The sequence below is a fragment of the Anarrhichthys ocellatus genome, unplaced genomic scaffold (assembly GCF_004355925.1).
Source record: "Anarrhichthys ocellatus isolate YVR2014 unplaced genomic scaffold, GSC_Weel_1.0 scaffold1, whole genome shotgun sequence".
Lineage (NCBI taxonomy): Eukaryota > Metazoa > Chordata > Actinopteri > Perciformes > Anarhichadidae > Anarrhichthys > Anarrhichthys ocellatus.
This window is the reverse complement of record NW_022280031.1, coordinates 18,182,719-18,195,144: the sequence shown is the minus strand read 5'-3', so window position 1 is coordinate 18,195,144 and position 12,426 is coordinate 18,182,719. Positions and strand designations below refer to the sequence as shown.

General features: G+C 42.7%; 1 protein-coding gene across 5 annotated transcripts in view; it reads left to right on the top strand.

Moving 5' to 3' along the window:
* Window positions 1–12,426, top strand: part of LOC116393707 (glutamate receptor-interacting protein 2-like) — a 244,088-nt gene that overhangs the window by 162,221 nt on the left and 69,441 nt on the right. The window contains exon 1 of one of the 5 annotated variants that reach the window (XM_031866717.1): window positions 30–460. The exons of the other annotated variants lie outside the window; for them this stretch is intronic. Coding sequence (XP_031722577.1) covers window positions 415–460 — 46 coding nt within the window. The 5' untranslated portion in view covers window positions 30–414. Of the gene's footprint in view, window positions 1–29; window positions 461–12,426 lie in introns of those variants that run through there. 5 annotated transcript variants of the gene reach the window in all.

Here is a 12,426-nt window from a genome sequence, read left to right as displayed (position 1 = left end):
GAGAGAGAGAGAGAGAGAGAGAGAGAGAGAGAGAGAGAGAGAGAGTCCTGTAATTAAATTAGTGCATAAAGAAAACGAGCAGAACACAAAGAAACACGAATATCAGCTCTGTCAGAACAGAAGCAGACTGAGAACAGACGTGATTAAAGTCGATTATAAAGAGGGATTTTTATTCCAGTTTTTCTTCTGAGGAGTGTAAAAAAACACACACACACCAACACACAGGAAGCCTACAGTTCAGCTGGTGTCATCAGGGAGGGGGTGCTTTGAGAGAGTAAAGGGAGAGAGAGAGAGAGAGAGAGAGAGAGAGAGAGAGGATGTGCATGCAGACAGAAGTTCTGCCTCCCTCTTCCTCATCTGCTCTTCCATGAGGAGAGAATCACCCATCCAGTCTGGAACCGGTGTGGGGGGACAATGCTTTTTCTTCAGGCCATATTAAAAAGAAGGCTGCTGCAGAAAGGTAAACAAAAACAATTCAATAAAAACAAACATTTTCTCTTCATTCTTGTCCTCGTTGGTTCCGCTGTTCTGCGCTTAGCCTATTGCTGCAACTTGGAAGCTGTCAAACCGCTCCGGGCTACTTTTTTCTCCCTCCGCTGCCATCGATCATGAGTTTGGCTGATCTGTGCCGGGACTTGATGCTTTGTTGCGGGCTGCAGGATAAATATCCCCCCCCCCCCATCGGCCGCGCGTTTCTCACTTTGCAGTTACGGACTGCGCCGGATGTGTTGCGCCGGAGACGGAGGCTGTTTGTAGCTGAGAGGGCGATCGTTTCCCCTCGTGGCGGACCGGTTAATGGTGTCACATTAGTGTCCCGCCACCTACATCATATACACAGAGACGCTTCACGTTTTTAACATATTGATGACGTATTAATAAATACGTTCTTTAGCATTATCGGTATTAGTTGGTGGTTCACTGTGATTTGGTAAATTACCTTTTCATGTTTTAATTGCTGAGCATGTTTTTAACGTTGTGCTTTATCTTTGTGAATGTTGTTATATGGACAATTGAAGTGTGCTTTTAATGCTTATTAACCTTTAATATTTATTATTATCTCATTCAATTATGATATTCAAACATGTTTGCACTGAATTTGTTTTTTCACTCATAAGAAAATAGTTTTTTTTGAATATTTGTGGTTGCTCTTAAATTGTGATTAATTGAATGATATGGTGTCATTATGGATTTAATTGTATTGATTGCGAGTTACAGTAACACTAGTGTGACATGAATCCTCAATGAGGACCCAGTCATGTGTGTTGTGTGGCTTCTTTGATGTTTTAATTAATATGGTTATTCCAGATATAGACGATTTTAAATAGAATTGCATCTTTTATTATGTCTCTATGATGTTCCTATCGTCACTTCTTTTTTTCTAAAAACGTGCTGTTTTTTACTTTCCTGTACTATTTCTTGTATTCTTTCTTTTTTGCATTTGATGATGACTCCTACAGCTCATATACCGCCTGCATGCGGTGCTCCTCTGCGCTTCTCTGCCCCCCCCACATCTCCCTCTTCTGCTAATTTATTTATGCATTTGGGGATCTAATACCTTTGAAGTGAGGCCTGGAGACGCAGTGGAAAGGTCTGCAAATGGGGACAAAACGCCGCCTATCGCCTGTCAGGGCGCACTGCAGCCCGCTGTGGGATTACTATCATAAAAATAACAACAATCTGAAAACCCGGAGGAAGTGAGAGTTAAAGTTGCCTTTATTGCCACACAGTCAGTGAAGGACATACATCTCTGTCATATTTGCTGCCTCTATCTGGTGTTTAATATGTGTGTCACAGTTTCACCACATCATTTCAAAAGCCTATAAAGTCTCCAGAAATCAGAGCAACTTCTGACAGCTGAGGAGAACAAATCTGACATTTCACTGCAGTGGCTTGCTCTGTCTGCTGTAAAACACCCAACTGTGACTTCCCCAATCATTGTATCTGCAACTTCATCACTGTAAAGAAAGAACGGAGAACCACAGATGAGGACTTCAGAGGGAACCACTGCTGTTCACATATTAATATGAGAGAGTTTCATACACAGAAATAGGAGTAGAACGGACATCAAACGGTTTTCCGTGGACATGTGACTAGTTGGCTGCAAAAGAAAACCGCAATCTTCTTTTGGTTGTTGTGGTGACAAAACACGTCACGACTTACACGACGTAAAATGTTTATAAGAAGTGGACGTAGTCATCGTGACGTCCCCCGTTGGTTGGTAGGCTGCCGTTTTGAAGCCTTAAGTTCGACGATTTGTTCGTCGCCATCTTGGCTTTTCTTGCAACCGATGAACGGATGTTACCATATTTGGAACGCGGTAGGAGTGAAGTAGAGACACTGCGTAGGTCACAGAGACCTGCCAATCACAGAAGTAGAGTCATTTTACTAGCTAGCTAGCTGGCTAGTTGCTTGCTAACTTGCTAATTCAAACAATGCTTCAATAGTTACAGAAAATGAGAAAATGAAAATGTCTGTTGAGTTTAACTTAGCCAGCTACAACGGCCCCAATGATAACGGTACACATGAAAATGTCTGCCGCTCTGATCCTCCAGCGACGTTTGACTTGAACGGGCATGTCTGTTCGGCCCTTTTTCTATTTCTATGCCTTCACACATGGGAGATGACATTTTAGGGAGATGACATTTAGGAGACGCTGTCTTCTAGATTGACGGAGGAGAAGTCGCTTCATGAACGATCAGTGACATTATAGTGATAAGATCAAAGTTCAGAGCCACACAGCCGTGACAACACGAGGAGAATTTATCGCCAGACGTTACATCAGTCAGCAACATTTCTGGGTGAGCTTTTATCGTTCCAGTAAACTTAAATTTCATGACCTGTGACCTTTTAAAATACTTTAATAGCTGAATAGATTAAAATAGCTATAAACGACCTAATAATCAGTACGGTATTGGCATTAAAACTTTCTTTTTAAAGTCCTTTTAAAAATGATCTCTTCTAGAACATGTTGAAGATACTCCGAGGAACTTTCATTCTGTGTTGATTTTGTCAGTCCCTCTGGATAAAATCTGTAGTGTTTCCAATCACCAACAATAAAGAAATTGCCAATATTCTCGCTGATCATCTAGTTTGCTTACGTAGGTCATATAGAGGCATCAGTTGAGACCGTTTCATAACCAGTTAATAGTTCCTGGTAGTGACTTTAAGAAGTAAAAAAGTCCTCACTGTGAGATGGATTACAAGAACTGAAAGCATTATGCAACATCGTGTGAAAAGAAAGAGAGTGAAATTAATATTAGCGTCAGTATTCTGAAAGAATTCCACAGCATGTCGCTGCATCTGCAATCTTAACCATCTGCTGTTTACATGACATTTGAACAAACATATGTAATGTAATGTAATGTAGATGATAAAACCCTGAGGAGGTATTCTGTGAGGCCACACAGATCACAGGTCACGATTAGGGTCAGAAGGTCAGCTCAGTTCAGCTGTTAGTTCAGTGTTTCGCTCCATGCCACTGAAGTAAGTTGTTCCCCTGCAGGACTTGAACCCACTTTCACTTCATATCACCATGCTGCTCCGAGTAAGAAATGTTCCTTTGTTCAGTCTAAAAAAAACCACCAAGTCCCTCGAGTCATTCTGCAGAAGCTAGTAACAGTCCACGCTGTGGCCCTGCTCTGTAGTGCTGCAGGGGCTACAGGTGGCCTGTGATTTATTTTTTTTGAACCACCAAGTCAAAGTCTCTCTGAAGCTTAATAATTCCAAGACCTGCAGGTTTGCCTGTGAAGTCACATCAAACCCATTACACACCGAGCCTCAGGGAATGACCGAGCAATGGTGGCTTTCAAAACGGCGTCTCTTCTCTCCGGAGGCAAGCTGATGGTTATTCTGCAGATTAGCTGCCCGTCCACCGGGAACCCCGTCGCTGCAGCGCCGCATGATCTAAAAGTTGAGTCTAAAAGGATGTTTTGATCTAATTTCATACACGCATATGGGTGTATTAGTGTCAGCATCATTCTGAGTTTCAGTCGAGAGTTTTAATGTCTCGCACATCCCCGAGGGAACTGGTTTGTTGAGGTGATCCTTCATGCACTTTCACAACTTTGTCGTGTGAAATATCAAGAATGCTCTCCATGCATCTAAGGATTTTCCAATCTGTGAAAAAGAACTAAAGAGGAAACACTCTTTAAAGGGACAGTTTGTAATATGTGGCGCCATCCAGTGGTGAGGCCGCAGATGGCAACCAACTGAATACCCCTCTGCTTACGCCTACCTTACCAAGGGTACATCCCAAGTCTCTTAATTGCGTCCCCGCTTCCCTCACTTGCATCCTTTCCTTGCATCTTAGTCCCTCCCACCAGGGATAAATGGAGAGACGCAAGGAAACCATGCGAGGAGAGAGGAAACGAGGAAATATGTTTAAGAGACATGACACGTCATTTCCTCTGTTGCGTCACGTGAAGCGACGTCTGTGTCTGATGACGACGGCCGCTGATCACATAAAGTTGGTACTATAGTTTAGCATCAATAATGCGTAGATGAGTGACTTCTATAGTAATGAGCAGAATTCAGCAGCAGGAACGGGCTTATTGAGGACTGAGTGTCCAACCGGGTGAAACTTAGTGGAAGTTGAGCTGAGATGACTAATCTGACTCTAAGTTATGCGCCGATCTTTTTTTTGTACATAAATCCTTCTCAAGAGTTCTTCTTCACTCCCATCACATCTTTCAATGAGGTTAAAGATCAATCTTAGAGGAACCAGTCCCACTCTCTCCCCTCCATCACGTTTTTAAATGTAAAATGTTTGAATCATAACTTCTCAGAAGATATCATCCGAACATTTTGACTAAATCTGTCTCTGTCTTTCTCGTCCTCCCCTTTTTTCCCTTCTCATTATCATTAACCTCGCTGCATTTTTTCTCTCCATCCTTCCCCGCATTCCCCCCCTCTCTTCCTGTCTACCCCTTTTCCTTTCCTCCGTCGCTTCTCTCAGCAATGCAGATGTGCTTTCTTTGATTTTGTCACCAGAGATTAATTAGCACTTTATTAGGAGTCCTATTTATACCTCCAGCCAAGAGAGGGAAGAGAGAGAGAGAGAGAGAGAAAGGAAGAGCGAGAGATGAGGAAGGGAGGGACTGAGGCAGTAATGGAGACGGGAAAAGATGAATGTGGGGAGATAGAGGGAATGATGGAAAAAGAGAAAGAAGCAGGAAAAAAGTGAAAGACGGAGGGAAGGAAGAGGAAAATATGAGATACATGCAGCGCTGTATAAAAATGGAGAGTCAGTGCAGTCCCGGTAATAGTCAACAGAGATCGGGGTGAAAAGAAAAGAGACAAAAAGGGCAACAGGAAAGAGAGAAGTAGACAGGAAGAGGAGATGAAAGATGTCCTCCAAACTAAACCACAAAACAGGTTTAAGCAACACGTAGGACTCGGGATGTAAACCTTGGGTGTCCTAAATGAAGTATGAGGACAGCAGAGAAACCAAGTCCAGGCAGTCAGTTGACATAATTCGTCACACGAGGTGTTTGTAAGATTAGCGTTTCAGAACAAGCTGTCAGTTTTTTCCTGTGAAGCCAGTTGTTGGCGAGATGGACTGAAGAAGAGGAGGGCGGTGAAGAGACAGAGTGCCATCAAGGGAGATCGGTGAAATATTGCGAAAGCGAGGACATCAATGACGCAAGGAAAGGAGTGAGAGAGAGAAAAAAAGATATAGTTGAGAGGTGAGAATTTAAGGTGTTGGTAAAATGACAGAAAAAGAGAGGGCGAGTAATGGAGGACGACAGAGATGAGCGATAAGTGGGAGAAGGAGAGACTTAAAAAGCAGTTGAGTAAATGCTGAGACGTTGAGGAAGAAGGGAATGGATGGAGGGAGAGATGAAGGAGGGTGACAGAAGAGAAGAAGAGAGGGATGAAGAGAGACCGCCGGAGGGATGTTTGAGAGAGAAAGCATGAGCGCGATAAGAGATGTTAAAGTTTTCAGAAATATTCTCTCATGGAGAGATGATACAGAATTGACCAAATCTCACAGTCTGGAAAAACAGTGGATTATTGAAACATTCCTGTCAGATTTCAACTCGCTGTGACTCTTTTAAAACTCGATCTGCCTCCAAATCCCTGCAACGCTCGAGGCTTTGAGACAAATCTGACAAACATGTAAAAAAAAAGAAAAAAAAGAACCTTTTATTATTCATTTGTTGTTGCAAAAAATAGAAGTGCGTCAGAACAATTCGTGACATCCAGGAGGCTGAAAGGATACGCGTCAAGTTCAGCGTTTCCCGAAACGACCTGACAGTAGTTGTCATCTTCAACAACGCTTTATACACCAGCGTTAGTTTATAATTAGCAACACCTCTTCCACTTTCTTATTGGTGGAACGTTGCAGTCAGCCTGTTTGTCACAGGCCTCGGCGTCTGATACTGACGCACAGGGAAGCCTTTAGCATCTGTATCAGACACACCGGGCTTTAAAGTAACTCCACAGTAAACCCGTCCGCTGCAGTACTTGACTCTGGGGATCGGGGCGGTCAGGGCTGGTGGATGGTGGGGGTGTCACTGAATGTAGGAAATCCATGAGGAACCCCCCTCACAGCTTCGTATGTGAACCGTGGAGTAACTGCACAGTTTAACCATCATTTCACCAGTTTTGCTGCAAAGATCGGCCAATATTCAATAAATACGTTATTTGGAGATCGACAAATAATGCTTTTTACTCGCCAATCTTTGATAATGTTACATTGTCAACAAATAACATCTGTGTTGGTATCGGCAGAGGGAGAGTTTGCAACGTTGGGAGCAGTGAAGCTAACGGCTAATGTACGGAGGTTCCATTCAGTTCATGCTCGCTTCACTAAAAATGAGTATTGGGCGAAGTTCATTTATAACTCTATAATGATGTGTACAAATTCAGTTTTTGGTGAGAAACTTGAATGAATACTTGAATGTTTGATCCGAACCGTGTGTTTTGAGATCCATTCCACCCCTAATGGGTCAAACAAACTGTTAGAGTCCTGTGTGCAACCAAGAGTCAATGTTGACTTATTTAAAGCAAGTAGGCTACATTACAAAATGCTCTTAATTGATGTAACTTCACATGGATTACGTAATTTGAACTCGTTATGTTCCACCATGTTAGAATTTCGTAGAGCAGGATAACAGGATTTTGACTACAATGGCCCTTCTATTCCACCATCGTGTTGAAACGTGACGTTTGATTGAGGGAACTATGATTCTCGCCCACTTCAAAATGTGACCCGTCTGTCAGGAACAAGCTGCAGTGGGACAATCAGTTTGTTGAGGACTGGCTTCAGGTTGATCTAGGAACAAACAACAGAAGCTGCATTTATTTCTTATGTACGTATATCAGCAGCGCTGCTTGTTTACGCTGCGACCTCTGACTCGAGAGCTCCGAGAGAGAACGAGCCAAAGAATGATAGATGGTAGAACATACAGATGATTAAAACGGAGCAAGAAAGACAGATGAGAAGAAGGCTGTGAGAGACACAATAACACACAGATAAATCATGGAATATGGGAGGAAAAGGTTTGAGACGAACAAGAAAAAACACCAACGAGGACGTACAAGGGATGAGATGTTAGAAGAAGTAAAACAGCTTTCAGGTCATGAAAAGGAGAAAGATGGAAAGAGGAAGCAAGACGGAGTAGAAACAAACAGAACGAAAAAAAAGAAAGGGTGAAAAATAATCCATGATGGGTTGTGTTCCACGTTGGGCTAAAGAACGAAGGCAGTGACGAGTGCCAGTGTTGTTTCGGTGGTACAGCGCAGACAACGGCCCGGTCGGACACTTTCAAGAAGCCCTTCCAGGTACCTTTTCAAATACTGCTGCTTGGCCTTTCTCAGCTCCCTCAGTCGTCCGTCAGTGACAACAATGAGCCCGCAGAAGAAGAAAAAAGCCAAAAGAGGAAGAGAGAAAGAGAGAGGGACAAAGAGAAAGAGAGACAGAGGCTTCACACGGTTGGTATACTGGCCTCAATATGTCAAGACCGGGTTACAAGAGAGTAAAGGGGGGAAAGAAGACAGAGAAAAAAGGAGGGGGGGGGGGGGGCATTAATATTTAGAAAGAGAATGAAATAAGAAGACGGAGACAGAAGGGATGACAGGACTTGAAGGACTCTGAAATACTACCGACTAGAGAAAAGCAAAGTTAGTTGAAAAGACTAAAATGACCAATGTTTACGTTTTCCTGATGATACATATTTATTAACTTTACTAATAATAATCTCTGGCATCTCTGAGAGTAAAGGCAGTTATTGCATTACATTTTGTTTAGTGTATGTTTTTTGTTATATTTTCATATTCACCAAAACTCTGACAAAGCGTTGGTATTTGACAACCTGAGAATGAGAACGTGTTGGATAAACTGAAAAAAAAATGTTACCAAGCGGGAACCTCAGGGTCTGAAAAGTGAAACAAATGTTGAAGTGTCTTAAAGCTGCATTCTCTCTAGGGTCCACCAGGGGGCGACTCCTCTGGTTGTGTAGAAGTCTATGAGAAAATGACTCTACTTCTCTCTTGATTTATTACCTCAGTAAACATTGTAAACATGAGTTTATGGTCTCAATCTCTAGTTTCAGGTCTTCTTCAATACAGCATGATGTTCATTTAGTACATTATGGTCCATTTAGAGTCACACAGACCATAAAGCAGGGGATGCTTTAGGGCGGGGCTACACAGTGATTGACAGGTCGCTACCATGGCGTTGTCCGGTCTGGTAGTTGTGTTTTTGACTTAGAAATTTAACCCTTTCACTGTGTTTGTCAAAGTTAATAGTAACATTTTGTTACCTGTAAATATCTCATTTAGTGGTTAGTTGTACTCTTGTTTATTTTCTGGTGGCAAAAAAACAAGAGGTGACGACCGAAGTACCGAACGCAAGGCTTCAAAAGCCGTAGTGCACAAACCGACGGGTGAAGTCGTGGTGACTGCGTCCACTTCTTCTTTGCTGTCTACAGATTAATAGAACCACCGGTGTCTTTGACTCATTATAGCTCCATGTGTTGAACATCCACCCTAACAAGAAACACTGATAAAAAAAAAACCTGTGTGTAATCCAAACCTGGCGGCCTGAATCCAGCAAGAGGAGGAAGAGAGGAAAGGCCATACAGCAGAGGAAGAGCAGAGGGAGAGCAGAGGGAGCAATGAGAGTGAGTCATGAGAGCACTGACAGGTCGGGTAGCTGGCACCGCACATTCCAGCGAGGAAGAGCAGAAAGCAGATTCGGGGTTAATTTGCATTTCAAACTCGCCCGACTTCCAGTCAGCGACGCCAGGAAACCTGCTGATTTGCACTCCAACCCGCTCCTCCCGTCTCTTCCCTCTCCATCTCATTTTTATCTTGATATCTACTTTTTTCACAAATTTCCTGATTTATTGCAGTTTTTTTTCCTGCCGTCTCCTTTCTGTCTCTCTTGCTAAATTGGTCTTCCAGCGTGTTTTGTTATTTCTATCTCCATGTGTCATCCTCTCTGTTTCTTTATTGATGCCCATATATATATATTTACGTATATATATTACTGCAGACATTTTCATTCCCCTCTCTGTCTTTGTCTGAGGGCAGCACCACATAACCTAAAATCTAAAGTGTATCACGATCGACTGTTCCAATTAATCTGATGTTCATAAATGTGATGAAAGTATTTTAAAGGACATTCGTGAAGGTTATTTAATTCCTTTTGCCGGCTCCCTTTTGATCCGTTTGTCCCGTCACACTTAGAGGTTCTGGTTTTCTGGACTGAACTGTTGACTGAGTGACTGGTTGAAAGATATTCCTGCAGATGTTGTTCTTTGTGTTTCTGGTCCTTGATAGTGATGAAATGAAAGGCTCTTTAAAATACCTAACTATTGCTGTGAGTTGTAACGTTAGTACATCCAGCAGCAGAAGGGAACTGCAGTCAGTCAGTTAGTTCATTACTGTTGAATTTGTCGCATCTCCAAATTGCACCAACTTCGACAATGCACGTCCTTGAGTCCCCGACTATACACCCGACAATATTGAGGATCGGATGGACGGTTCTTGAGATCTGCGAAAGAAATACACAGACAGACATATTTTATATTATATTTCATATAATTGTATGATAATAGGAGAAGTCTCTTTTGCCTTTCCTTCCTCTTCCTCTTCTCTCTCTGTCATTTTACTCTCCGTCTCTCCTTCCTTCACCTCACTCTTCCACCCTTTCTTCCTGTCTCTACTGTTTACCCGGATGTCCTTTCATATCTCTTGTGTTGTTGTCAGACAGTTTTTAAGTCTCCATCTGTCCTCTTTTGTCTCCTGCAGTGCGGGAGTGATAGAATGAAGACGCACAGCAGGGGGAGGTATAGACTCAGAGAGAAAGAAGCAGAGGGAATTAACAGTAGCGACGGCTTCAGTGAAGTGAAGACAGAGAGGCAGAGAGGTTCACAACATGAGAGGAGGAGACTGACACAACAAACCAACATGAAGACTGAAATAGTAAAGAAATAATGTAATGCATTGTTGCAAACCTAAACCCTGTTTCATATGAATACTACATTTCTAATTTAACTTCATTTTATTCAAACCACGAGGAGCTTACGTCCGAGAATGGCAGATGTTCTCTGACTCAGAGAGAGAAAATGAGTGCATGTGTGCAGATTAGGTAGCTGCTCTTTGTGTGTTTGTGTGTGTTTGCATAGTCTGGACATCTGTGTGTGCCATATGTAAAAGTGCATGTGTGTGTGTGTGCACGCACACGCCTGCACGTGGGTGTCTGTGTTGTGCTTTTCTGTGTGCATGCGTGTTTCCTGCACCGCGCCACAGGAGGCCATCATTTGCCACTTCAAAGTACTTGCCCATAATCCTCGGAGTGTGGATTCATTTGCACTTGAAACTCTCAGAGCGAGGGAGAGAGAGAGAGAGAGAGAGAGAGAGAGAGAAGGAGGGAATCTGAAAGAGGAGAGGAAAGGAGATGCAGAGACAAGATGAGAAAAACTCTGACCATGTGCAACATGAAATGTGATCTCAAGTGTCTCGAGACTCTGTGTGTGTGTGTGTGTGTGTGTGTGTGTGTGTGTGTGTGTGTGTGGAGGAGCAAGCTGACATGATTCATTTTCCTGACTGCTTATTTTGCCTCCTTCCACCTCTCTCTTCCCCTCTCTCCATCCTTTCTTTCTCTCTCTTTCGGAGCCTTGAAGGAAATCTCTCATAGGGATGCCCAAATACACACTCACTAATGCAGTATGCACAGATACACACTGACCGACTACTGATACATACACAGATTCATGCATAAAACACTCATTGAGACGGTAGCAAGGATGCAGAAACATGCAGATGTAGCACACACACACACACACACACACACACAAACGAGCTACGAGCTAATCTCTCTCAGCACACAGGTTTTAAGGGGAGTGAGGGTTGTTTTTTTCGGTCTCAATAGACCAGCAGCGACTTTCCAACCACCTCTGACAACTTCACTTCCCTGCTGCCTTGCCCATAGTGTGTGTGCGTGTGTGTGCGTGTGCGTGTGTGTGTGTGTGTGTTAGAGGAAGAAAGGTTCACTTTTTTCCATCTTTTGCTTTGATTAGTTTTTCTCTGTTCAATGAAAAACTGACTGTAAGTGTGTTTTCATCCTGTTATTATGCGCAAATTGAAAATGTCTGAGTGAAAATTTAAGAATAAATTTAATTAAACTTGTAATATTCCTAAAAGGTCTGCCTGGCTGAGTTGGAGAAGTTGGTGTATCGTAAGCGAAAAGTGCAATAGAAACAGATTTAGTGAACTGATAATGGACATGAAGCATGCATCGCTCCTCACTGATGTCATGTGACCTTCCTCACAATAATACATGAAACAAACAAATGTCATATTTCCATCCAGAGTTCTCCTTATGTGGATCAACACAAGCACTCATTCGCTTCAGAGAATAGAGTAGAGAGAATTCAAGTTTTAAGACACTTCAGCATCGTCTTCACTCGGCAGAAACGGAGGTTGTCGCCTCGGAGAAACATCATGGTTGGGCATAAAATAAGTACGTAAAATATGTAAAATACGTACAGAAATGATGTGACAGGAAAAGATGTCACGAACGTCACAAACTAAGGAAGTAAAACAACAACACGTTGGGACACCGGTCTAAAACACCAGCCTGCTGGTGGCAACTCCTGAGGTTGTTTTTCCGTCCACCTGTCTTTGTCTCTCTCGTATTGTAAACAACGTAACTTGCTCTGAGCCAATCTTAACGTGGATGTGTTTTACTTTGCAGTCAGTACCTCAAAATGACAACATCTTTTCTAGTAATTCGGGTTGGACTTGCACCAAATTTCCAACAGTCAGAGCCTCGGAGCACTTATCGAACTGAACAACTAGTCCAAGAAAAGAACCAAATTGCGTTTGTTATCTCTTCAGGCTTTTCTGCACACAGCAACTCCTCAGTGTGCAGTTTCATATGACGACAGATCATATCAGAGTTTACAGTTTCATATG